General features: G+C 45.5%; 1 protein-coding gene and 1 long non-coding RNA gene across 2 annotated transcripts; both read left to right on the top strand.

Annotated features, from left to right (window-relative positions):
* The first annotated feature begins 209 nt into the window (after window positions 1-209).
* Window positions 210-1,693, top strand: LOC112975380. The gene is made up of 2 exons (XR_003256576.1): window positions 210-609; window positions 1,102-1,693. It is a non-coding gene; the product is annotated as an uncharacterized LOC112975380 (long non-coding RNA).
* Window positions 1,694-9,292: 7,599 nt separating this feature from the next.
* SLC48A1 (solute carrier family 48 member 1) lies at window positions 9,293-19,194 on the top strand. The gene is made up of 3 exons (XM_026085355.1): window positions 9,293-9,451; window positions 13,173-13,340; window positions 16,142-19,194. Exons 1-3 carry the CDS (start codon window positions 9,409-9,411, stop codon window positions 16,276-16,278), a joined length of 348 nt encoding a protein of 115 aa, XP_025941140.1. The 5' UTR covers window positions 9,293-9,408; the 3' UTR covers window positions 16,279-19,194.
* The last annotated feature ends 7,184 nt before the right edge of the window (window positions 19,195-26,378 follow it).

The raw sequence follows: 26,378 nt of genomic DNA, 5'->3' as shown, positions 1-26,378 counted from the left end.
GGGGGGGGCGCCGGGCCTCTCTCCCGGTGGGACTGAGCTGCGGGTGATAACAGGGACGCAGGGGGGTCCCGCRGGGGGTGAGCGGGTGCTCTCACCCCGCAGCCTCCCCGGAGCCGTCCCGAGCAGCTCGTGGTGCAGCGCAGGGGCGAAGGAGCAGGGCTCGGGGCCGTGGGGAAGGAGGTGGCGTCGCGATTTCGTGCTCCGAGGGCCTTGCTGTGCTTCGCGTGTTGCAGGGCGCAAGCCGGTCTGCTCARCCACAGCCAGGCTGGTTTTTAAGCTAAACAGCGAAGGTGACACGTCTGGGCTCAGAAATGGGTGGAAGGTGGGAGGCAGAGAAGCGTTGTGTGATGGGTAGAGCAGATAACAAGAGCTAGATGCCGATGACAACGATGGAGGCTTGCTGGGGCTGCCCTGTCTTTCAGGATCCAGACGGGCTGTGCCGAGCGATGTTTCCCTGGTCTTCCTCCCTGGAAGACGCTCAGCTCTTCCTGGAAGCGTCTTTTGCACTCTTGAGGGGCTGACTTTTTAATAAAAACTGGGAATTTTGATTTGCCGTCGGAGCGTATCTGGAACTCGGAACGCAAACCAGTGTTTTGCGGGCCGCGTGAGGTCGGTATGCGCCGTGGGTTGATATTCATCACTGAGTGAAAAGGAAGTCGCTCTGCGTGTTTTGTAAGCTTGTGGCTAGTGGGGACTGAATTCTTCTCGTGTTCTCCTCGGTCCTGAGAATATTTTGCAACAGCTTCTAGCAGACCTGGTGTTTGCGTTCGGGGTGGCTGAGGTCGCTTTGCAAATGCCATTTCTCTGTAGGRAGTATTTTTCTAAGTGAGGCATGGAAAAGCTTAATACGCAGATCTATTTCAGAGGAAATAGGTCTAGCTGAGAGTAGTGTGTAATTCATAGTGTTTTGAAGTGAAAACTGCTAAAAGTCTGAGACTTAAATTTCTTGTGGCCATCATGGTAAACCCCACATTCTAGCTGGTCTGGTCACTGAAAGGAGTCTTTTTTTTTTTTTTAATTTAAAGTTGAAACTTTTTTTGACTTTGCTAGTCGAATTTTGGCCTGGCAGCCTGTGTTTACATGTGCTTTGTATTTTCAAAGGAAAGAAACCTTCTGAAACTTACACCCGCTGAAAACATCCGTGGCAGATGCGGCTCCAAAACAGGCATTTGAGCTACTTGTCRTCCAGGCCAAAAGCCCTAAAATGCATCTTAGCTTTCCATTGGAATCGGTGAGATTTAGATTAGCTGTGTGGGTCTTGGTTAAAGCTTTGGTTGGACCACAACAACATAGTTTGTTTTTGATTTCTCAGCTTAGAAACTCTAGAATTTTGACTGGCTGAAAAAGGGTAACCACATAGAGAAAGAGTAGAAAGTGAAGTTAAACTTCAGAAAGAATCTGGCTTACTGATTGCGCATGGGTGCCGCAAAACACTCCAGTGTACGTCTTAGTATTTGCTGCACTGAACAGTCAGAGCTCAGCTGTGATGTACAGGATATTCAAAGCTTAGCCAGCTGTCTTTCAGCTTCCTCTCCCTCTTTCTGCTCTTCTTCCTTAGTCCAAAAGCTTTAATTCCAGCTGGGATCGGAATTAAGCAGAGTAATTCCAGCATGCTTATCTTATTTTGCTGGGTGTTGTTGTTGTAGCACCCCAGAAGCGGAAAAGAGAATAAAGTACAAGTGATCTGATTTTATGCTGCGTGTGCACGCTGTCTTTGTGTTCACAAAAATTTTCTGAAGTCCACATTCTAGAAAGAGATTGGTGAGAAAAGCTGAGTAAGGAACCATCCTGTACTACTTATGCTGAAGTTATTTAGATTACAGTCTGCTGGGAGAAGTGGAAAGTTTGTGTGCTGGTTAATTACTTACCAGGTAATTCAACCGAGTTAAGATATCAGGAAATCAAGGCAGGCGAGAAATAAAATAGAAAAAAATAATTAAAAAAAAAAAAGAAAGTTTTTTTGTTAGGTTGGGCTCTGTGTGTTTGTATGTTCTCAAACATCTGTKAAATGTCCAGCCCAGACAGCTGCAGGTAAAGTTGAAGTAGGATTACAAAGCCTGAGAAGACTATGGAAAAATGAGAAAGGCTTTAAGTGTGGTTTGATGTTGTGACAAAGCTGATTTAGGAGGTGCCCGTCACCTTCAATTCTTGGCTGCTCTTTCCTGCCCTTCAGCTTCACTTCTCTATCCCATCAGTGTGTCAGGTGAAATACAGTCCAGATTTCTGGGATGACATTTTTCTTCTACTGAATCCCTGGRTTGATCATGTGCAGAACGCTTGCTCACAGATGCTGTTATCCCACAACGGAGAGGGCCAGGAAAGAGTAGGTAGATACCCACTCATGGGTGTATGGGCAGGACCCTTTAAATTTGTCTTACTGCCAGATAAATTATAGAGTCAAGCTGGGCCCTCAGTAAATTTTGCAAATAGGTGTTTTGCGTGCTGCAGTTTGGAGCCTGCATAGGCATAGCTGAGTGGGTACTTGTTTAGTTATAGACTGAAGAAAAAAAATTTATTTTATTTTTTTTCCTCTCTGTGCACCGAAGTTAAAGCTACTTGCTAAAATAAGGTTGTTCTAAGGAAACACCATGGTGCATAGAAGGCTTGCATTATGTTTAGATACAGTGGCCACTTAAGTTTCAGGTAATCAGGGCCTTCACTTAGTTTTTTTCTGGCATACTTCATTAAATCATTCTTTTTTTTCCCTTTCTTTTTCTTTTTTTTAATCTTAACGTGCTAGCTAGTACTTACTTGCACTGGTAGAGAAGGGCAGGAAAGGAAGTGGGCGAGTTTCTGAAATTTTCCAAAGCACAGACGCTGCAAAGTTACTTGTCAATAAATCTGCTGTAACTTTCTGTATTTAGTACAGAATAGCATATACAGAACGGCAGCTTCTCACCTCCTATTTGCAACGCAGCTGCAGGTACCGGGGCGCAGCATGCCTTTTTCAGCACATTCGGAAACTCCAGAATTTGATCKGAGCACCTGCACGGGAGTTCCAGGTCCAGCTGTTGTGGCTGGGAGCTCTAATACCGTGTGTGGGAGAAGGTTGTTTAGCTGGTGTATTTGGCAGCTTTGCAGCAGTTCCTCATTAATGTGCCTCTGCCTAAGCCAAGACTTTGCCTGCTGGCCTTCTTCACGAGTGTGTGTGTGTGTGTGTCTGTACATGTTTATCTCGTTTTAGCTATCTTCCTGGTTTTCCCAGCACCTCCTGTGCTTGTGTCATCATTTGTCGCTTGCCCGTATGTGTGAAATGGATGTCAGCCTGCTCTGACTGGTTTATGTGCCTTTGGTTTGTCGGGGACTTGTGCTTCAGGCCGTTTATCCAAATTCTTTCTCTCTCCTATACGGTTTTGCCCGTCTGTTTTAACTGCTGTAAGAAGTGCTGCTTACTCCTGTCTCATTAGAAACCTATGTCTTTCTCTTTGGAATCGGCTTATGCACATTTTGTTTAACTTTTAGATAACCTTTCCTGATRTATTTTGCATAGAAACCTGTCTTCCGCTACTGGTTTTATTACCTTCCACTTGCTTTGTTATATTCCTTAAAATTTAAAGTTAAAATTTAGATATTTATTTACTCCAGGTTATTTTATTAATGTGCTTTGTAGGGGAGAATAGTCCAACGCTGAGTCTGTAACTAGAGCCTTCAATTACCTTTAGTTCCTAAAATAGAAGCATGCAGTTTAAGCTGCTGAGCAGCTACCTTTCCAGTCTTTCCAGGTGACATAATAATAAACCACACACACACAATATCCAGTAAAATCAATTCACCGATCCTCAGAATCTTAAATATGCCTCTGGGCATGCATACTTGAGAATTTTGAGCTAATCTTAAATAAGATACAGACCTCGTATATCATAGCTTCATTTTAAGCAGAAACATCCCAATAGGGTACWTCTAATAACCTGAGGGACAGCAAGTTTAATAGACTAATCACAGGACCGAGAAAGTCATTCCTGAGTTAATTCTGGCCGTCTCAGTGGTTTGCCATTTCATTTTGAGCTAGTCACTGTGGCTTTTATAATTTACTGCTTGATTGTATGCTTGACCTTCCCCCTCCACCCCCAGCCTTAAATTAAAAAAATTTTTTTTTGAAGTAGGCCATGAATCTCGAAGTAACTCTGATGTTTTCATTCTGCCAGAGGCAATTTAAAGGAGAAGAAAGCAATTAAATATTTTCAGGATGTATCCAGCCCTTTCCTGAGTAGCTTTTCATATTCTTGTGTATGTATCTTCTCTTTTTAAATTTACTAAAAGAAGTCCTGTACCCCCTCCACTCTGAAGAGACTTTATTGGCTGTTTCCAAGCTGCTCAGATATTTCTGGCAAAATRTAGAGCTTGCGCTTTGAGAATATAATTTGGACCAGATATTAAAACAGCTGCAAAGAAGATGAAACATGAAAAACACTTCTCAGAAACTTGAAACATTTTCTAAATGTCTGATAAGTCAAAATAGTAGAAGCTAGCCTATGCTGTACACAGTATATATTGCGTGCAAAGTTAGTGATTCTCTGAAGTCCCTGATGGCTAATCTAACTTGACTGTATTAATTTATGCAAATTGACTTGCTCCCTAACCAGAGCTGGAATGCCACATTAAAAAAAGAGTGGTAGTTACAGACTAAAGCATCTTTAAATGTTTGGATTTGCATGTAAAATACTACATATTGATTAAAGTTTGGGTCATGATTGCTTTATTCCGTCATTTTTAAGACACGGAGAAAATGAAGGGAAGGCACGCTAAAAGAAAATAAAGAAAAGACTATCTCTATGCACATAGTTAAATTATAATTAAACTTAAACTTGTTTTTGAGGGGAAGACTGAATCCCTCATAAGTGTCGTTGATATGCTGGAAAACATGATGTTGGCTTCATCTTAAATGGGAATGGTAGAGGCACAAAGTGTCTGAAATCTATACATTTTGTTTCCTGCTACTAAAAATGGCTGATTAGACGGACTTAGTGCTGAACAGCAAGTTGAAATGCCAAGTTTTTCTTCTTGCCCATGTGCAGTCCAGTCTGCTTTACTCTGAACCAAAAAAGACTGGAATAGTGAAGAACTTGATTGCACATGCTTGGAAAGAAATTTTGCCAAGTGAAAGCCAGTTTTCACTAGAATACTCCAAAGACTCCTCTCCTTAGAGAACTGCTTTCCTAAAATGTTTCAGTGTTGATCCCTAGCTATTTTGGCAGAAGAGCCGTTCAAAGAAAACCCATTTTTAACCTGTTCCCAAAACAGCTGAAGCWGAGCTATCTTGGCTTGAACTCCCGGAAGAAAATCTTTAACCCATTTCTGGGAAACCTTTGGAATATCAACCAGACAGGGCAAAGTTTTCAAAACTTAAAAATGGCGAAATGACCTTAGGGTGGCAAAACTTAGGCTCCCTTTAGAGTAGGTATTACTAATGCTCCAACTAGAATAATATTGCATCTAAAAGATTACTTGGAGGTTTGGAAAACAGCGTGGCGGTTTTGTAAGTGTTCTGAAGAAATGCTTCTAATTGGGTACCGCAGACTTCATATTTTCCAGGATTTTGCAAGCTGTTTTTTTTTTTTTTTAAAGAAAAAAAAACATCTTGTATTTTATCATCTTTATCTGTCATCGTTGACCTGCATTTGAGTTTCAGAAGACTGGAATATAAATGCTTATCACAGAAGAGTTTCTGTGTGTATGTGTTTGCTCGTTTGTTGTTTTTATTGTTTTTTTTTYCCCTAGAATCTGTAGTACCCATTAGCGTCGGACACAGTGTACTACTGTACTGTACAAAACATGGTTTTACATGGTTGGCCTCGAGCTGCCGTGACCTCAGGGAAGGCAGCTGTGGCGTTATTCCCTGTCAACAAAATGACTCGTTTTGTCGGGGTGGAAGAATCGGTCAGTGATGAGTGGGGGCCTGAGAAAAGCTTTTGTATTTGATGGTTTCTGGTTTTATTTTTTTGTGAAGATGACAGAGTGGCTTCTTTTACTTTAAGCTGAAGTATGTGAGACTTTAGAATGGGTAGCAAAATATTTAGAGATATTAACATTTTTCTGTAGCAAGTATTAAGTTTACAGRCTGAGGGCCGTCCTGCCTTTGGCCTTGCCTTTAAGAATTTATTTGCACACGTTGCAAGTATGCTGCAAGTTTTTATATTTTAAATACAAAGTCTTGTCAAAATGCCTGTTGACTGCTGTTTAAAAACCTGCTTCTGTCACTGTTGTTTCAGACGTGCTCTGGATTGTTCGATAGCCAGTTTCCTTTTCCTGAAGCTTTGTGTTCTTTGGATAATTGATTTTTTTTGATCTAGACCTAACTTTCCTGTTCTTCTAAGTCGGAAATCCCTTGATTGTGTTTTATTTAGTGGCTCTTGGTTTAAGGTAGTTCCAAATGTGTGGGGTAAATTCCACAAAGGCAAATGTTTCTCTGCAAAGGGGGCAAAAAATTTGGATGTTGTTTTAAACTGGAGAGATGTGAGTGGATCTGACAGGCACCGTGGGTTGCTACTCGAGGGCTCCTTCTAGAGGTTCTGCTTTTGCTTCTGTGTACGAACACAAGGTGCAACTTCTGCTGGAGAATATGGATGCAGTTCTGGAGGAGGAGGGGATTTTGGGGAATAGCTTGAAGTGAAACGGAAAGAGCGAATGTGGAAGGTCCTGCAGTTAATCTTCCCACGCTCTTCATGTGTCTCCTCTTCAGGCTTTAAATGACATACCTTTTATTTCCCATTTTGGTAAAAACTTCATAAAAATGTTTTTTGAAGTTGTACAGCTGAATGAGTTAGCTGTTGTTCTTTTGTTGGAGCCGCTGTCTATATATAGCTGATGGTTTGGTGTTAAAATTGTACATATTTTTGTTGGGAATGGGAGAACAAAACAGTTCTGCTATGTTCTTGCTACAGAAAGATCACTTCTGTATGATATGCTGGGGCCTTTTATCATATGGCTTTTTGCTCTCAAGGTCTCCAAACGTGAGAGATTTCACATTAACTAAAAATACTCGTGTGCTCTTAGTTTCTCTATGCGATCATGAAAGCCTTTTCTGTAACCTGGTACAGCTAATTTGCTCCACTCAACACTTGCATTGGTAAATAAGAGTTGATTTTCTTTTCCCAAATCCAATTTGAGTTGAATTAAACCAGAATCAAACACTCCATTACAGCATTACAGCATTTGTGGATATTTTTCCTCTGGAGTTACTTAAAAAAAATTTTTTTTTTCCTGCTGAATGCTGTGTGTAGATAAGGATTTACTTTAGAGAAAGCTTTTGAGCAAAGATGCACGTTTTCCTGTATTTGGTTAGCAAAAAACTATATTTAGCAATAGGCTCTTCTTCAGTGAGGTGACCTGTAATGCTTGTTTCTGTGTTTTTCTTGTGCATTCAGGCCCTGATGAGTTTGATTTGCCTTGCCTTACCGTTATGCGGCTTCACCCCGTTCAGAGTGCCACTTCTATTTATGTGCATTTGTCACGATTTGAACGGATGGTTTTATTTTCTTTTGTGGTTGTTACCTAGTTCTGAACAGCACTGGTGTGGTTTGGGTGCCCGGAGGAAAGCGGGGGGAGTTGCTTGCAACAGTCAGAAAGCAGAGGAAAGAAGGGAAGATCTTTCTGAAACCTTGCTGAAGCTTGAGATTGCTCTCATTTGTACCGTGCTATGAAAGTGGACCCTCCCGGAGGCAAAAATGGGATTATTTGTCGACTTGGATTTTGGAAAAGACAGTGCAAGAGATGACAGATTGGGCTGTCTTGCATTTGATCTCTGCTGCCAGCATCTCCTCCAGTTCACTTGCAAACTTTTCTCTGGTAAATGCGTAGTAACTGGTAAATAAATAGTAGAGATCTGAAAAAGTTTTTACTTTTTCAAATAAATCCAAAGCCCTGAAAATGCTCTGATGCCTGGAATATCCCGCTTTAGGAAGCRTTCAGTCTTTCGTTGCTATTCTGGTATGTCTTTGTAGTTAGTGTTTTCTCAAGCAGTGATTGTACCTGAAGAAGCTCTCCCAAAAGAGCAGTGCTGGTAGCAAGGTGTAAATTTATCCARGGTGCCCCAGGGTTCAGGGTGTTTAGCACTGGCATCAAACTAACGAGCCCCTGGTGGACTTGAGCTAATTTGGTGTTGCTCGGTGTCTCAGCCCTATAGACTTAGAAAGACCTTGCGGAGATGGCTGAGCAGACTCCTCAAGGAGGCATCTCCAGCCAGGTGGAGCTTAGTGTCTTGAGCCCTGTGCTGTGGTAGCACAGATGAACTGCTTCCAGACCTGGGTAGACTGAAAATAGATAAACTATTGTTGGCATGTGCTGACTTGAGCTTATACCCAGCTGGACCTGCCGTTTTCTTTGTTTTGCACAGACTTGGCTTAAGAAACCTGTGCCCAGGACATGCCCAGTCCTAATAAGTTACTAGGTGCTGGCCATAAGTGACTTTGGACTGAGAAAATCTTAGTTGTAAATAGGGTCTCTGCCATGGAGATATCTGTTAATTTGTGCTGTGGAAATAAATGGCAGTAGGTAGTTATTTGCAAAAGCAAGCAAGCAAGTTTTGAGCTTGGAATGGCATTTTTGCTTATAACTTTGTAAGACTGAATAAGGGAGACCATGTTACATGATGCAAAATGAAAATAAGGTAAAAGAGAGGCCATTCCAGATCTATCTGACACTAACAAAAGCCCAGTTTGCTTCTTTAAGATTAAATTTTGCTTTATTACTGTTCTTGGATTCCATACAGGTGTGACTAGTGTGCCTCTGGGTCTCTGAGAGAAAAATGGTTAATTGGAGTTAATTTAATTAAAAATCATGATCACGTGCTTACCTGATCTCTGGATATTATTTCTGCATATCTTGCTTTTTATGTGTATTAGTCTTTTCTTCAGAAACACAGTCTCAAGTTGAAGCATGCTTGTGAAAAATTTATTCCTTGCCCCATGCGCTCATGCGTGCTTTGGCTTCTTACGCTGTTAGAATTGTGCTATACATGAAGTCAACAAATGAGTATACTGTAATAAGATTTAAAATGTTTTAATAACGTGTTGAATTGTCCAAGACTGGAAAGCGACTGTGCTTGTGAGCGTTTCCTCCTAGGGACGGTGCTGATGATTTTTCTTTTTTTTTCTTCTCGCTTCTTAGAAGTGCCCTGGAAAGTGTCTTGAAGTCAGGCAGCAAGAACAGCTGAAATGCCAGAGTGGCACAACCCCTTCTCCCTTAGGGGGAGAGAGCCGAAGCTGAGCCTCTGGCATTGCTGGCAAAGTCTGGAGAGTACAGATTCTTTTTTTTTTTCTTTAATGGGAAGTCTGTGACATTGTCTTGAGGCCTTTGAAAATGCAGAACAGCAGATTCCTTTGGAGATAAGAATATGGCGGACCTTGTTGCTGCAGGGCATCAGAGCTCGGCACTTAATTTTCAGGATGAATATGGAATATTGTCTCAGTGATGTGCGACTTAAGGGCTTTGAGCACGCTCTCACAAGCTCAGGGTGAGCAAACCAAACAGGTTATCGCCCCTGAAAGGGCAAGTCCCGTTCCCACTTCTCCCTCTCCTGCCTGTTCCTGACGGCTCTGTGAACTGATTTAATTTGCTGGAGTGGTTTTCTGCCATTTTAGCGCAAAAAAAAAAAAAAAAAAAGGGAGATGGGTTTTGTGGTGCTCTGTGTTGGAACCGGAGGAAACTCGTTTCCGCCTGGTAACAAACTGTGATGTTGGCTCAGCTGCATGTGAACCCTGTGTTTAGCCACTGTGGGTCCAAACTCTGTCCTAAGCTGCACTCGGTGAAATTGTCACAGAGGATTTTCTGCTTAGTCACCTTTGAAGCAGTTGTTCTAGATACGGAGATTAACCGAACGCAAAAAGTTGCCAAATAGCTTCCTTAAAGTGCTGCGTCAGGCTTTAGGGTTAGGGGAAAGTGCAGGGCCAGGGGTAGCAGAAGGGGGAAGATCAGGTGATGGCTCATGTGCTGCATCTATTCTTGCTATTCAAAGCATAAGCAGCAGTTCGGATGGGGAAACATTAGCAACTTGACTCAGCGTTTTAAATAAATTGTGCCAAGTCATCTGAAAGCACGTGCTCGGCGTCTGTGGGGAAGCCGCTTGTTTTGTCAGCTGCAAACCTGGAGTTCCCCATTCCTCGTTTTATTTAAATGCGGGTTGAACTTGCTAGAGTGCAGAGCTTAAAGGTGGTGCGAATTTGAGAAAACGCTTGTTTAGCAAGCTGAGCGCGAGGCTTTTTCGCCAAATCTCAGGTCAGGCTTTCGAAAAAGCCTGGCCGACGCGATTAGAGTGCTGTATCTGCAGAGCGCAGAAGTGTCGTCTGCCAGCTAGCTCAGTTTTGTGATGTCCAGTATGTGTGCGTGTAACGGTACCTTGTATGGAATCAGTCACGGAAAAGCGTGACCGGTAGCTGATTTGATGAGATCGTCAGCATTAAAATCCTGAGCGCCTGGAGTCGGTTAAAATAAATGCTTAGGGACTGCCCACCCCACCCGATGAAGGGGAAGGGATGAACTGATTCTGCCTTTGCTGTTAATCGTGATGTTAAGTCTGAGCACCACTTGTCCTGAATGCAAGAATTGGCTGGAGAGTTTCACCCATGTCTTTTTTTTTTTTCTAGCTCACCCCAAGTGCTTTTGCTTTTATGAATTCTTTCTTTGGAAGGTTGTCCCCTGCCACCTCCCTTCTTTTTTTCCTGGGCCATTATGGAGGCTATTTTAACTTGCTTTGCTCCGTCCAAAGACATCGAAGAGGCAAACGGCATTGCCAGGGTTCTCCCGTCTGGTCTGGTCCATTTGACGTGCACCTGTGGCGTATCCGTTGCTGCTATTCTCCATGTGGCCTACGAGTTCGGAAAGCCTGCTAGGAATGAGCTGGAAGTTGTTTGGGAATTGAAAAGCGAGTCCAGCATGTTTGTGCTGGATCTCTCTGCTATGCTTGGCTATCAGCTTCGACACGGTTGTTTTCTGTTGTGCTACAGTATGTTCTTTCAGGTCTTGGGAGGCTTTGTACATAACGACTGTATCTTGTAACAAATGAGCTCTGGCAAGTCTTGTGGCAGTATTTAATATTAAAATCTTTTTTGATAGCGGGCAAGGTTTTTGCTTCCTTTGATGCTGAGAAGCAGCCGCATAGGGAGATCTGTGTTATTGCTGGATGCCATATAAAGAAGCCTGGTATTTTAGCAGTGGTGTCATCCTTTTTTTTTTCTTTTTTTCCTTCCCCCCCTGCCCTTAAAATACAATCTGGAAAGGAGGTGGCAGGGAATGAGAAATACAAGCCAGTCAGTTGCACCACTAGAGGTTCAAATTTCAGAAGGGCCGCAGAGGTCTTTGCCAAAATGAGTCAGGTCTGCAAACTGGCTCTAACTATAGGTCGAGTTAGCGACTTAAGGAGATTTAGTCATACTATCCCGTGTTGCAACTTAAACAGAGAAATCGGAGAAATAGCGTGCTATAATTGGGGTTGGTTATGTTGCTTGTAGTTGAGRTTGTATAATGGAGAAGGTCAGGCAACCTTGGTTATGGCAATTTACAGCTTTGGCAAGCTTTCAGCATATAGACTGACATTTCTTATATTGAGTGTCTCATTTTTCTTTTAAAGTTTGGTGAAAAGGTAGTAATATTTAAGAATAAGATTAGGGAAGAATGCATCTTTTTTTTTTCTATGTCAGAAAATGTTTGCAGCTGTGTTGGATACTTTTTTGCCTCTTTCTTTCCCTTCTTTCCCCCCTTTTTTTAAAAAGGAGTTGAAACTTGATTATGGATTAGTCACCTATGTCCGGGGACATGCCTTTTGGTGTTGCTATTAAAGCCATAGCRAATTTGACTGTTCTGTACCCCAAAATGCAGAGATAGATTTAGTCCGTCTTATACACTTAGTGAGCGTGCTTTGCCGTAAGTGAGTTATATGTATCAATCATCTGGGAACTGAAATTCTGCACCCCTTTATTTTCAGAAATACTGGCAAAAATGTCATATTCCTTTGACAGTGATGGCTAGCTTAACAATAATGTTCTTCTCTTCTTCCAGGTGCTTTCTTGCTCATGTGTGTTAAAGATTGGGCCACATGTTTAAAATTCTCTCAGTGGCAGTTTGGCTAGCAGAATATCTCCAGATTATCTAGAAAATTAGAACTAGCTATCTAGTTTTCTGAAAGCTCAGATAATAACTAAGAACAGTAAAGCTTCATGGCAATGGGGTAATAGTTGAGTTAAGCTCGTCCATCAAAGCTTTGAATTTTCTTTTACCTTTGTGCATTTGTAAATTGGCGCAACTGTGTTGTTTTGCCCTGTTCATACCCCTTCACCTCCCTCTACCTCCTGGTTATAATTCTGTTTCTTTAGTGTATAGGATAAATTTGCTCTGGAAATAAGTGGGGATTGTGTAGTGAATGGTGCTGTTACAAGCACTTCTGTTTTCCCTATTGCTATCAGCTAGTGGAGAAAGTTAATAGCTTTGGTGTGAATGCTGGCAGGAAAAGAGCTGACTGAAGAAAGCCACCCTGGAAAACCATCACCTCTGCCATAAAGTTTTTCTTGTGTGATTTCTGGACAGTAATAAAGTGGCTGATTCTGGGTCTGCTGGAAATGTTTGGAGAGGATTTGCATAAATGCACTTGTTATCATATTAACTGGTGATACCTTGAAGCTAAAAGAAATGCTGTGAAATGCTGAGTACTAAGCAAGCTCCTGTATATTTTCATTTAGGTGGCTAAAATCAGTGGTCAGGTAGTAGGGCTCTTTGTCTTCTCCATATGTAAAAGGGGCTGTCTGCCTTTATGAAAAGGTGAAGTAATTCTTGAAGTGCTTGGCATGCTATGTGTAATGCCATGAAAGCTGTATGAAGACATAAATAAACGCCGCATTGAATATGCGTTAACTAAGAATTGGGCCTATTCAAAACAGGAAGGCTAAAAAGTTACTCAGGGGAGACCRTTCAATGAACGAGGTACTTTCTGTGACAACATGTTAGTAAGGTCCTTATCTTAATGCCTGCCCGAAAGCGGGGGGTGTGGGGTGGTTATAGAGAGTGGTGGTTGTGCAAGCAGTCTTTTATTTGGCTACTACCACTCCTTTTGAGAGGGCATGACTGAAGCCGTAGTGTTCCTTGATGTTTTCATTGGAATATAATGAGATGTGTATTTATTAGACACCTTTCTGTGTTGCAATGTGATGCATGGTACTGATTCCCCTTGCTGTCTAATTGAGCAGGTGTTCTGGCGCTCTGGGCCCTAATCACGCATGTGATGTATGTGCAGGATTACTGGAGGACCTGGTTAAAAGGGCTGAGGTTCTTCCTCTTCATCGGGATCCTCTTCTCAGCTCTCTCTGTGGTGGGATTCTGCACATTCCTTGTTCTGGCCATCACCAAGCACCAGTGTAAGTATTTTGTCACGGTGGGCAATTGGGCGAAATCACTAGCAATGCTGGCATTAGTGGGATTGTATTTGAAGGACCAAATAAGCAGTTGGTCCACAAAGCAGATCGGGGACTTGAATCCAGAAGTGCTCCTCATATGCCTTTTGAGATGTGTTGTGGGACTTCTGGGGAGGCACTGCAAGAATGGCATTGCCTTGCATTCGTCTGCTGTGATATCTTGATGGCACGAGAGTAATCCTGTTGCTTGAGCATCCTGCTTTCCTGAGGGCGGTGCTCATCTTCAGGTATTTATTTGATAGTTGCTTTGATAGACCTAGTCATGTTGGCAGGCAGTCTGCGTTTTCCAGCTTTGTTTCCTACTAGAACTGGAATTTACTTACTTCTATGACAAATAAAGGGCCATGCTCATAAACATCATCTCCAGCTCTCATAAAGCAGGTGGGTGAGGATTTTGAAAGCTAAACACTAATCAGCAGGGTGAAAATGCCTTTTAAACTTAGTCAGCATATAAAGTTGGTCTGCTATAAAATATTTCACATCGTCAGAGGAGGGAGCACATCATTACTCCCAGTATTTGATTGGCATTAGACTGGCAATTTTTTTTTTCCCCTCACAGAGGTTGTCAGTCTCTGCTGCTTGCTGCATTTCAGCTTTTAGTCCCTAAGAGTCCTATTGTTCTTCCCATGGTTCTGGGCAAGCTCCAGTTGGGTCAAGATCCATCACCTGCCCTTCACTTACGCCTAAATGCATACCTGCCATTGAGATTTGAGTACTTCAGCCTCCTGGAATAGTATGAAAACTGTCATACGCAATCATTACAAATACAAACATGTAAAAAGAAAACCAAACAGCTTCCATCACCTCTTCTCTTGAAGACATGAAGGAAAAAAAGTTTTCAGGGGATTATTATTTTTTTTTAAGGGAAATGTAGGTTTGGGGAGGGAAAACACTAATCTGGGGGTAAAGTAGAACATCTGCATCAGCTACTTCCATATGGAATTTTTAGGAATGATGCACTTACTGAGTAGGATTTACTGGGTTAGTATTGCTTCGCGTATCCTTGAAAAAAGGATATATCTTTATTTTTGAATTATGACAAAGCAACATGTAGTTGGAGAGGAAATTGTTTTACACAATAGGTTACATAAGTGTATTTTCAAATTTATGACATGGCTAAAAGAAAACTGAATGTTGCAAATTAGCATGAATATTGCTGACATGCACTCAAAAAGCAGAAGTTCACCCACAGGACTTTTGAAATAGTCCCTGAGTGGAGACAGTATCGTAATAAATACAGAAGGAATGTGTTAGTTTTCAGAGGARCCTCTAAAAAGAGGCTGTTCGTATGTATATTCGCTAATGTGTGGTTAGCACAGCCCTGTATCAAAGACCTGCAGTATGAGTGTACCAGTATTATACATTAATGTCAGTCGCAATGACCAGTAAAATCCTTTATAGAAGGAGAATGTGTTTTACTGATTTCCTTTGTTTTCCCCTAAACACGCAGTTTCCTTCCTCCTCGCTATGGTGAGGGAGAAGCGAGCAGTGGTAAATTGAGGTATGAGGGGATTAAGAACTACAGAGAGAGACTGTTTTTTTGAGCCCCATGTTTCTACCGTTCAGGAATTCACACAAACTCCGTCCTTTGGGGCCTAAGCAAGGAGAATTTGGAATGACTGACAGTGTGGCCTTAGAGCTCTTGGGATTTGCCTCTCTAAAGATAATAATGACCTACTTTGGACTGTGACCATAATACTTTCCTGTAGCAGAGATGAGAAAATGATACAAAATGAATKGAGAGAGCTGGAAATAAGGCCTTTTTAAGACCTCTTCTGTGAGCACGGTTTACAGATGGCACTTTTCAGGTAGTGAAGTTCCTCACGGCGGTGCAGTGAAATCTGCTCTGTGGTGTTTGTGCAGGGTTGATAACTGCTAAATAAACTTATGAAAGAGCACATCAGCTGACGTGCCGTAACATTTAAGTGGCCAAGCAAGTGAGCTTAGTTAAAATGACTGTCATGATTTTCTGAAGGGCTTGGGAAGGTGTGGTCTGCTCTTCTGAAATACTGATGAGAAATACCAGCTTCCAAGGCTCTCTGAGCAGTGTGTGCGTTATATTCCTAAGCCTGGACTTTACCCCCTTTTTTTCACTAGCAGGATAAGAATATACCCCTGCAAAGCTGTCAGCAGCTTACTTCTAGCTGTGCATGTGTTTTGTTACACAGCAAATAGATGTCTGTAGTATARCAAACATCAGGGATGTTACCGGGCAGTATTCCAGTGGGTTACTGCCTGGCCTGCTGTCTGGCCCTTGATGTGATGCCGTGTATATGTTCTTAGGCTGATCTTTGTGATACATGCATGCTATTGAGTTTGCTTTTGTGTGCAGCTGTATAGCTTGCATTTCACTGCAATTACTGGTAGTGCACATGGCAGTGAGGAGTGGGCAGAGGAGACAGCTATGACCTGGCAGAGCAAAAGAGGACTTGAGCCATGCAGAGAACAACACCAAACATGAGGTGAACAAGACAGAAGTACTTTGGGTATATGCATGAAATGAAGTTTTGAGGATCTTTGCTTCAGTACAGCTATTGAAAACAATAATGTTTGAAGCCCCAAACATTGTAGTTCAGTGAAACTGCTAGTCCTGCCCTGAAATCTTTGGTCCATGCACTGGACACTGGAGTTGAGGTCTGCTTTTAAACAAGAACTGGGAGGCTGAGGTGGGTTCTTTCTGGATGGCTGAATGAGGAATAAATAGGGATTTTTAAACGTATCTGTTTCCATGTTTTTTCTCCTAGCCCTGACTGATCCCAGAAGCTACTACTTGTCGTGTGTCTGGAGTTTCATCTCCTTGAAATGGGCCTTCCTGCTCAGTTTGTATGCTTACCGGTACAGGAATGAGTTTGCGGACATCAGTATCCTCAGTGACTTCTAATGCTTGGACTTCAATCCTGTCTGAAGGTGCTGAATGTTTGAATTGGCCCCCAAAGGCATGGTACGTGCAAGAGATCTACAAGAGGCGGAGCAGGAACCCACCCAATGCTGCTTGGTTTGTCTGTCTGCAGTAGGGTTTTTTTCCTAATTGCTTTTATTCAAACATTTAAAGTTTGGCTAATTATGTCAATCTAGTCTTTCTGTAACCTTCCTGGGAGTCCATGTGTCTGGTGGTGAGTTGAAAGACTCCATCTGCGTAGGCACAGCAAGCCTAGGTTCACTCTTTCAATTGCTCTGTGGCTAAAGCCCAGGGAAGCTTTCAGGTGGGGAGGAAATTCTGTCCCCACCAGGAACTGTAGGTTAAAACCTTGCGGATGCAGCACCTGGACATTTTGTCCTAATGAATGAATCACCAGCTTGCTCCAGGTGGGTGCCCCAGATGTGTGTAGCAAAGAACCCCGCTGTGTGAAACTTTGTTCCTTTTGCACCGCTCTGTTCCTCACAGAGAAAGGGAGAGATGACTCTTTTGTGGTAGGAAGTCTCTAGGTACCTTCCAGCCACTACCCCCTATCTTTTAGTATTTTCTTTTTACACGTTGGGCTGAGAATAATATACAAGTTCAGCTCTCTCCTGTGGTCCAGACCACGCGTTACTCTGAGCCCCAGGGGATGGGCCAGCAGCAGAGAAGCATCAGTCATCTCAGGGCTCTGTCAGAGATGGAGAACGCTGATGGACAAATCTGATGCTGGAGACAAACGTTAGCTGAGCCTGTCAGGGTTGCATTACACTAGCTGCTAATCCACAATCATTTAAAAAAACCCAATACCTAATACAGTACTTAATACGATACTCTGCGTGAATCTGTGATTAACACAGTATTTAATGCTGAAATTTGTGGCAAGTAGTCAGGCATTTGGGTGAAAGATGTGCTGGGGTAAGGGCTTGCTTATTTGAACCTCAGAAGCATGAACGTGATTCTTCCAAGGGAATCTCTTCATAATAGTGCTGTGTTTCCTTTTCTTTGCTCAGCTTCCCTGTAACAGTGAGTGGGGTGAGAGAGGAGAGGAGACATGGTACATAAAGTATTCATAGCCAGCTTCCAGCAAGTCTTCGTACAAGAGTGTCACCAGCATAATGCAACCATACCTAAGYTGCTGGGCTCTCACACAGTAAATTAAGAGGTGGCAGGTCTTATGTTCATGGCTGCTGTGCTGGAAACAGCTGTGCTTTGTTGGCTTGTCTCTCTCCTGATCTCAGTGAAGCCTTCCCTCTGCAATTCAGCAGTGCACAGGGCTGCTCTGACAAACTTAAAGTCTGAGTGGATTTAACGACCTCTTTAATCCTGGTGTTTTGCTCCCTGCCAGCAACTACCCTGGAAAGCTTGAAACCTTCAGACTTTTATGTCTTTCCCTGTTAACTGTACATGSTTTCAGACCAGGACAGCTAAGGGTATTGGGCTGTTGCTCTGGCAGAACTGAGGCTAGTGTTTTGCACAGTTGGGCACAGTTATCCTGCCACTTCTCTAGGTGCTGCTGGAGCCTTCCCTGAAGTGCCTTTTTGGCAAACCATGGCAGAAGGCAGGTGACCGAACCTGCTCAGGGCTTTGTGACCAAGTGAGGTGTGAGTGGAAGGTTCTACGTGCAGTGATGTTGGCCCAGCTTTCTCTCATACCATACAAAACTGCCATTCTGTTTTCTGTGCAGTTGTCTACTGGGGAGTATCTTAGACGGTCCTTTCTGTTATCTTGTCCTAGCTGTGTGCTCTGCCCATCTTGCGTTCCTGACTTAGCTGTGCTTAAATCTCTTTGCACACTGTTAAAGGCTCCATCCACACCTTCACTGGTCTGTTTTGGTTTGGTAGGTGAGTGATTCAAGCACATAATAATTCAGCTTAGCTATTGAGGGGATATTGGAAGTGTTTGACAACGTYTCTTGATGGCGTTGTGGAGTAGAAAGATTCTCAAGTGAATTAACTAGATCAAGGAATGTCTTTTGAGTCAATGCATGAACTGAGATTATAGCCAGCTTTTGCCAGGGGCAAGAAAAGTTTTCTGAAGCAACAGGGGACCTGCTGGAGTCACTAAGCCCAGATAAAAGCCGCATATGTGAAATGTGCTTACTGACAGGATTAATACTCAGGCTTTTAAATACTAAAATCTCYCTTATGACTGACGTCAGACTGCCAGCATGCCTGACAGGAGATGGAATAGCTGATCGTACTTCTCTGCCCAAAGCTGTGGCACCCACTGTGGAGTTTGCAAGTGTTTTTAGCATAGGTAGTTCCACTAAGCCATCTCTTATCTTATGTTTCCATACCATGATGCTGTCCGTGCGTTTGCTGTCCAGGTGCAGGCGCCAGCTCTGATAACCAGGCTGTGCTGCACTTGGGATGCAGAAATCCCRACGCTGGTCTCAGTCTGGTAGAGCTCTGCTCTTGCCTAGCAGCAAAATATTGTCCCTTTCTATCACTAAATTAGAGTGCAGAGCCCTCCTCTCTGAATTCCACTGGCATCTGCTAGCAGCACATTAAGGGGCTCCTTTCTCGGGCATGTGTCTAAACTGTCATATCAGCTCACCCTGGAGGGTTTTTTTTTAAGTTTATTTTTGTGACTATAAATTTGCCTACAAACAACCCACTAATCTAATCCCTGTTTTCTCTTCAACATGTTTTAGCTCTGAAATTTATACTTGCATCTCAGCTTTTTAAAAGATTGTGTATGTAAATATATAATATATTTTTACATTGTTTATGCTTTGTTTGCACGCTTGGTGTAAGATTTGGGCCTGTAGTGGGATGATGTAATTCACAGTGGGGTTCATCTGTGTGTATCCCAGTGTCTCATTGTACTAAACTACACTGTATAACTTGTACGTGACACCACAGTAAGAGCGGAAATACAGTTTCCTTTCTCACCAAACCAGTGTCTGCAGTGATTGTCCCTATAAAATTGTTCGACTCTGTCTCCCCCTCCCTGATGACAGCCTGAAGAAGCGTCGCTCTTTGATGTGGGAGGGACATGGGTGAATTGTGCAAGGCATTGCGCTTACTGGGGTGATGTGGAGCCCCGGCATTTTTTACCTCTGTCATGCCGTATCCTTCATCTGAGGGCTGAGCTATTCTGGCCTTGCATCTTCACCAGCAGCCTTAACATCTAGATCAACAGACAGTGAGGCCTAATGTGCTTTTTCCATGAAATCCATTTGCATTTTTGGACTCCAGCAGAAAGGAATTTTTTAGTAAATGATGTTGTTTCCAGCCCCTTCCTATTTGAAATACAGTGTGTGTATGGTCTGCACCTGCAACAAACGTGCCTGAGGAAGAGATGCTTATGGGAGGGGTGGTGGCTGGGTGATCTGCTGTCATGGGGGTGCTCCTGATTTCCATGCTGCTGTCCTCCCCGTCTCTGGCATGCCACTGTTGATGTCTGCAGAAGCCCAAACTCAGCCACCTGTAATGTTTGCTGCAACTTTAAGCCTTATCTCCCGCACCTCCCACCTCCCCTCAAGGTTAAAACTCTTTGAGGAGCAGTGTCATTTCTGAGCAGTGAATTTTCTCTCAAAGGGATGCAGGGAAAGATGCACTAGGGTGGTTTGCRTACAGGGCTTTTGCTTTCTTACAGCAGACTGTCGTGGGTGGGAAAGAGAGTATATAGCATAGCTGCAGAGGTGACACTGAGTATCACTTGCGTATGTGTTGCATTGCCAACCCATGTAGTTAGATGTAGGAAGGAGATCTTGAAACAAAGTGTAGCAGGGTCACAAGTGATGCTACCCTTCTCTTAGCAAGTGGGATCATCTGCTAACCTAAAAGTGAAATGAAATGAGTTGGAAAGTTGCAGGCCCTTGGCTAAGCATTTCGCGGTGTAACATGGGGGTGTGTAAAAGAGTGAGTGGGGAAGGGAATATTTCATCTTTTTGTGAAAAATGATGTGGGGACAGGATGCTGAGTTAAAGGACTTCTTTCCTCTCTGGGACTCCTTGTTCTTCTGTTTAAAATGAGGCAGTCTCAGTTTCAATTGTTCCCTTTTAGCCTTCTCATGGTCCTTTTTATCCTCTCAGCAGCTTGGCCAGAACTTGCTGTCGGCATTTACTAATTAGCCTGGCRGTGATTCCAGCTATCTAAGGCAGCTCTTTGTTTTATTTTTCCCATTAGCCTCCTGATTGCCAGATTTCTCTTGCCTTGTCTGCRGCCCAAAGAGAGGCTGTGCAGACACTTGCTTATCTGATCTCGTAGGGGGCTTAAAAACACATTTTTTGTCTAGGCTGGAACTATCTGAATGCAGAGGAGTTTGGATTAAGCCATCGATTTCCTAAAGAACAACATAAAGAGGAAGCTGTAGCCTGTGCAGACCATCTTACTACGTAATGTTTAGGGGTTATTTGGTTGTCACAAGAACTTGGTGCCAATCTGGGAATGGGCCAAGAGAGCTGAGTACGAACGTTCCTCTGTAAACATGTCCTGATAGTGGGACAGGCACATGTATGTTCTCAAACTACTGGATAGAGGATAAACAGTGTGCTGCTTCCACCAGCCAACACATTCAATGCCATGGACAGGGCAGTCATTAGTGCTTTGATGGTATCTAACCAGGTTCAGGCTGTGGTGGATTGTGGGGATGCATTTGTTTTTGCCATCTTGTAGTGTTACTGCTCAGCATGCTGCTGCACCTCAAATGACTCCTACGCATCATGCATGGACCTCAGCGGAGAGATTTTCCCTTGTTGCAGGTAGCAGCAAAGGAGCAGCAGGTTGGGAGGAGGTCCTGCTTGGCGGTGGTGGGATGAGAGATGTCTCAAGTGTTAGTGCTGTCTCCAGCTGCTCCCAGCATTTAAGGAACCTGGTCTAGATTTGCAAGGGAGGTGTAAATTCTTGCATCTGCAGCCGAGTTTTCCAAATCTTCAGCTAACTCTGGGAGTACAGAAAGTTTCCTCYGTGCCTAGGCTTCTATTATTAGGCCTGTCTGGAATTGCCTGGGTTGGGTAGAGCAATTAGCCCTTGCCTGAGCACCAGGTGCATTTGCAAAACAGGCTGCTTGTCTCCCCTGTGTGGTCTCATCTGGTAAGTGTGCTCAGAGCACGCTTAACCCTGCGCCATCAAGGGCAAAGCAGCAGCTTGCCCGTGAGCAGCCTCGTGGTTAGAGCGCTCGCCTTGAACGGGGGGAAGTGTGTAGGGCAGGGTGCATTAGGGGGCAAGGGGAGAGCACCCTGAGCAGGGGCAGCGTGTAGTGCTGGTGGAGGTGGGCTGTGATGGGGAGGAACAGCAAGCCGTGGGGTAATGCTGCCTCAAGGTTAAGGTATTGCCCAGTGTGCATCCTTTTAAAACCAAGGGATTATTTATTGAATTGGAAACTCAAGGAAAGGGGCTGGAGGGGTGCAGAGGTGGCTGCTGCTGCAGCAGGAATGGTGTAAAACGTCTGGAAGAGGTGGGCATCTGAGGGCTGCTTGGGCCCATGGTTGTGTAGATTTAGACCGTTTCTTTACTTTGCTGGACTGAAAGGGCCTTATGTGCCCCCACAAGATAAAGTGAAACTGAGGCAAAGAGATGGATATTAGATCACCCAGGAAAGCAATGCAGAAAGCCAGCGATTTGGCAAGCAGGATTAAAGGCAAGGGCTCTGCTGTAGACTATGCAGGCAACTATCCCATAAGCTCCCAAATGCTATTTCAAAGGGCAGGAGGTGAGAATAGGGCACTAGTGCATGTCGGGACCGTCCTGTTGCTTTCTCCTCTGGAAAAAGGCCTGGGATTTCAGGACTGTGTGGACAGAACGGGGTGGGACAGGAACCTCATGCCTGTTCTTCATCCCTGAGGAAGAGGAGTTGAGACTTTGGAAAAGGAGGAAGTGGTGTGAGGAAGCTGAACAGAGCAGGGGGGTGCACAAGGCAATGTGCAAAAATTCAGGGCCAAAAGGTATCCGTGGCAGAAAGGACTGTGAGAACCCCTGCTCTGCTCTTTAAACCAAACAAGCCCCTGAAATAAAAGCGGTTGCAAGTCTGCAAGGTGGATCGAGGCTAATGGAGGTTCTTCCTGTACAAAACGCAGGCGCAATCTGAGCTCTGCTCGCGTTCCTGGAGGCTGCAAGCTGGATGTCATGCCAAGTGAGCAAGACCTCTCGAGCAGCTCTTTCCCTCCCRATTCTGCCACGTTTGTCCTCTTGTAGGTGCTCTGAGAAGCCTCCTGTGCCCCAATCCCTGACTGGGTATTCTGGGTCAGCGTGGGTTGGGGTAGAGGGAGCCCTCTGTGTGTTTATTCGTGATTTGTTTTCTGTAGCCCAGCCAGAAAGTGCAGAGGCTGGTGGGAGGCCATGGTAATTAGAACATTTGGAATAAATTTGGGAAGCTCTGGGACGGCGTCTCCCCTTTGATGCTTTTCCTACAGGAGGAAAGAGTCCAAGGATCTGCAGCCCTGCGGTTAGGAGCACCAGCCGGCGTTGCTGTGCAGCAAGCTCCGGTCTGGCTCTGATTACAAATGAAGTGAGTTTGCTGGGCTCAGCTGAATCCCCAGTGGACATCAACGGTGCGGTGTGGTGCAACTGACAGTCTTCTCCAAAGGGACCCAGGAGTGGCTTTGCTGGGGCAAGAAGTGAGAGGTCTCTTCAGGGAAAGGCAAAAGCATCGGAGGTGCAGCTCTCCTGGCTGTTGGCCTCAGCACCTCCGCCCCAGCGCAAGCAGCTTTTGGCAGCAGCATGGGAGGGAGGGATGTGGGAAACTGGGCTGAGCCCAGCAGCTTGGCTGGGAGCGGGGGGGCCATCACCCAGCTTCAGCCTCGGCCATGGGTGCAGGCTGGGCAGTGGCCGGTGGAGGGCAGCAGTGGCCTGGCCATAGGTTGCAGGCAAGACTCAGCGTGACTGGCGGGTGTATCCAGTGGGATCCCCCCAGGACCAGGGGCACCCGCATTGCAGTGATGTGAGTCCTGGTGAGGCTCTCAGAGCCACTGCAGTGGACAGACAGATGGACGAGGCCAGTCCCCCTTTGGGGAGTGTTGTCTCCCATCCTGATGACAGTGCTGCCATCGCATCCAAGCCCTATGCATCCCCGTTTCTGTGCAGGCTGAAGCCTGCAGAAGTCCTCCTTTTACAGCTGTGCCCCATCCCCGGGCAGCGGAAGAGTCTGGCAGGCCAGGGAACTGTGGAGTTTTGCTGGCCACGGAGCAGAAATAGCATCTGTATGACACCAGATTATGATGGTCTCGGGGGATTTGCTTGCAGAGCGTGGGTATTGCACCCCAAGGCCATGCTGGGCTGAGCTGTCTGTGCTGGCAGGAGGGAATGAGCCGTGGCTTGCAGCTAGTGTGCCATTTTGGGGCTCTCCTTGCCTACCCCATAGCCCTTGCCGGGGACCACAGGGTCTTGCAAATGCATTGGCTCTGGGAGCCACTCCTGCACTGGGAGGTCGCTCTTGGCACCACTCCCAGCTCATTCATGCTGAAATCCCAGCTGGTTTCATTCTGCTAAGGAGCCACCAAGTCTCTGCCGTCGACAGAGATGTGACGGGGCTGACAGCACTGTGGCACACACCCTGCGACAGCACGTGAGCCTGTCTTGCCCTTCCCAGAGCAAACACCATGGGGTTTCTTCCCTTGAGCCTTGTCCCCTGTGTCGGGCCCACGGGCTGAGCTCTGAGCCCCAGGAGGCTCCAGCACCATGTCACTGTGCTCTGGGGTGTCCCCTGTGCAGGGGACTGTGTAGAGGCCTCTGGGGAGCTCAGCATGGCCTGTCACATGAGGGACATGTGGCACATGCATTGCAGTGCCTCTTGCTGGCATTCCCATTGCTTGGTGCTTAGGGATGTAGGTACCCAGCTGAGTCTCACGATTGCCACTCCTGGACACTAGCTGTTTGGCACAGCAGTGCTGGGTGTCACAGTATCCTCTCTGGTCCCGGTGGCAGACTTGGTGTGGGTTCACAGCCACAAAACTGCCTCTTGAGCTGCCTGCCAAAGCAGAGCCTCCTCTGAGGTATAAAGTGGAGGTGATCTCTCCTGCCTGCTTGGTTCAGAGTGGGGAATCTGAGTCCCCCTCCAAGCTATAGGGTGGTTTTTGCACCTCAATGAATGCAGACACCCTCCAAAGGAAGGGTAAAGCAGCCCTCAACTGCCCAAGTCTGTAGGGGAAAAGCGTCCTCCTCTGCCAGGGAAAGGTTTCCAGCCTCTGCTCTAAACCAGGCAGGGTAGGATTTGAACCCAAATAAGGCAGTCGTCCCTTTGGCACCAGGATCCAGCAAGTAGGCAGAGGGGTCCTCAGGGCATGCTGAGTTCAGAGATAGTCTTGTGGTCCCATTTGGCTCTAAAGGGCCAGAGAAACCCATCTTGGCAGATTGAGTCCAGCATACCAAGTCCACCCTCTTGCCATGAGAGTCTTTTTTTACCTGAAAGCTCCCCAAGGTCTTGGAGGGTCCCAGCTCCTTTCCCAGGGTGGACCAGAGCCTTCATGTTTGCTGAAGGACAGCAGTAATAAAGGATCTGCAGGGAGATCTGCCTCCTTCCAGCAGTGAATGGCAAACAAGGACCAGCTATCCCACTTTTACCTGTTTCCAGGTGGGCTAAGCAGGATTCTGGTTGCCTCTTGGCCAGTGTCAGTGTGAACCAACTGATGGCACCAGCAACTCCAGTGAGATGGCCAGTGATGGTTCTGGAGCTGGATTTCATCACTGCCCTGAGATGTTCCTGTTCCCTTTTGACTGCAAAGTCCCATCCCTTTGTAGTCCTGTTACAGTTTGGAGAGATGATGGGAACATTGTGGTTCCCAGGGTTTGCCCTAGTCCAGTCTCAACTCCATGTAAGCCCCAGGCTGAGTCCAGTTACGTGTCCAGCTGACCACTTTACCACATAACAGGATGATTTTCGTTGAACTGCCCAGTTTTCACATAACTGGAGGTGCAGCGGCATGCATATCATTTGGCACTTGGCTGCATAAGGAAGTCTTCAGAAGTTGGGCAGTGTCTGATGAATTTGGCATGCATACTGTGGCTTGCAGAGGACTTTTGGTATTGGAAGTAACACGCCATGAACTACAGCTCTGCCAGGCTCTTTGTCACACTGTGACTGCATGTCTCCAACAGCTTGCTAAGAGCTGCTGTTGGGAGCTTAGCACCCTAACAGCCAGCTTGTAGATGGTCCATTGCTTGTCCACGTCAGCTGCCCTGATTCCATCTTCCTGCCTGAGCAGCACTTGAAAATATTCAAAGCACCATTAAGAAAAACAACAGATTTTTTGCATTTTAGCAATCTGCTYTCAAGATGTGGGGAGGCCGGAAGCGGTGTTTCAAAGGGTTCGAGCTTTGCAGCCTTGCCAGACGTGGAGGCTGCCATGGCTGAGCCCCACTGGAGTTGCTGAAAGAAGGCCTTGAAAGGGTGGGTTTGGGTGGAGAAGGATACCCAATGCCTGCTGGGCAGGGTGAAGCTCACCTTTGTTGTGTTGGGTCCCAAAATCTTGGTTGTGTTCCCTCTAGTGGGCTCTGGGGCTGTTCCTAGGGGTGTCCAACAGCTCTAAGGCATGGGGCAGAGCCTGGAACTCCATACAGCTGGGGAAAAGAGGCCTCCAGCCATCCTTAGGGTGGCCAAGGGAGGTCCCAAGCATGGCTGGGCAGGCAAGCATGGTGCTGGGAGAGACCAGTCATATGCACTGAGGCAGGAGAGACAAAGTCTCCCCAAGGCCCTTGCCCAGGGGCCAGGGTCCCTCAGGGATGTCTGCCCATCCGCTGGTTACTGTGGTACCACGGCCCGGTGGTGCCACACAGGGTCATCTACTGCCACTTGGTTGAACCTATGCTTGCCAGGGGTGCAGGGCCCATTGCCTGGCACTGCAGGTGCCTGAAAAGGGGGATCTGCCTGCAGCAGAGAGCAGAGCAGTGTAAGGGCGAGTAGCCCACCTCACAGCGAGCATTTCCTGCCAGGAAAGGAGGACTCCTGCGCCTCAGCTACATTATATGGCACTGCTCTGCAGAGCAGAGCCTGCTGTGCAGATCAGCCTGGACACACGGTTTCCTGCAAGCGCAGTCCCAAGCCTTGCAGCGGCAGGGCTGGCCCGCCCTGTGGGGAGAGTGCCGACTCAGCACATATTTGCTCTTTGTTTACTGGCTGTTGCTTGTAAAAAATCCCCCAAA

This window comes from Apteryx rowi, unplaced genomic scaffold (genome assembly GCF_003343035.1).
Source record: "Apteryx rowi isolate R43461 unplaced genomic scaffold, aptRow1 scaffold_665, whole genome shotgun sequence".
NCBI classification, from domain to species: domain Eukaryota; kingdom Metazoa; phylum Chordata; class Aves; order Apterygiformes; family Apterygidae; genus Apteryx; species Apteryx rowi.
Note: the sequence above shows the minus strand (reverse complement) of the source record. Positions and strands in the feature narration are given on the sequence as shown.

What these genes read in the sequence shown, in the direction of transcription:
- SLC48A1 (XM_026085355.1), top strand. Translation starts at nt 9,409, where the DNA reads ATGTGCGACTTAAGGGCTTTGAGCACGCTCTCACAAGCTCAGG. An exon ending in CACGCTCTCACAAGCTCAGG is followed by an intron (nt 9,452 to 13,172) that starts GTGAGCAAACCA and finishes CTAATTGAGCAG; the next exon opens with GTGTTCTGGCGCTCTGGGCC. An exon ending in GGCCATCACCAAGCACCAGT is followed by an intron (nt 13,341 to 16,141) that starts GTAAGTATTTTG and finishes TTTTTCTCCTAG; the next exon opens with CCCTGACTGATCCCAGAAGC.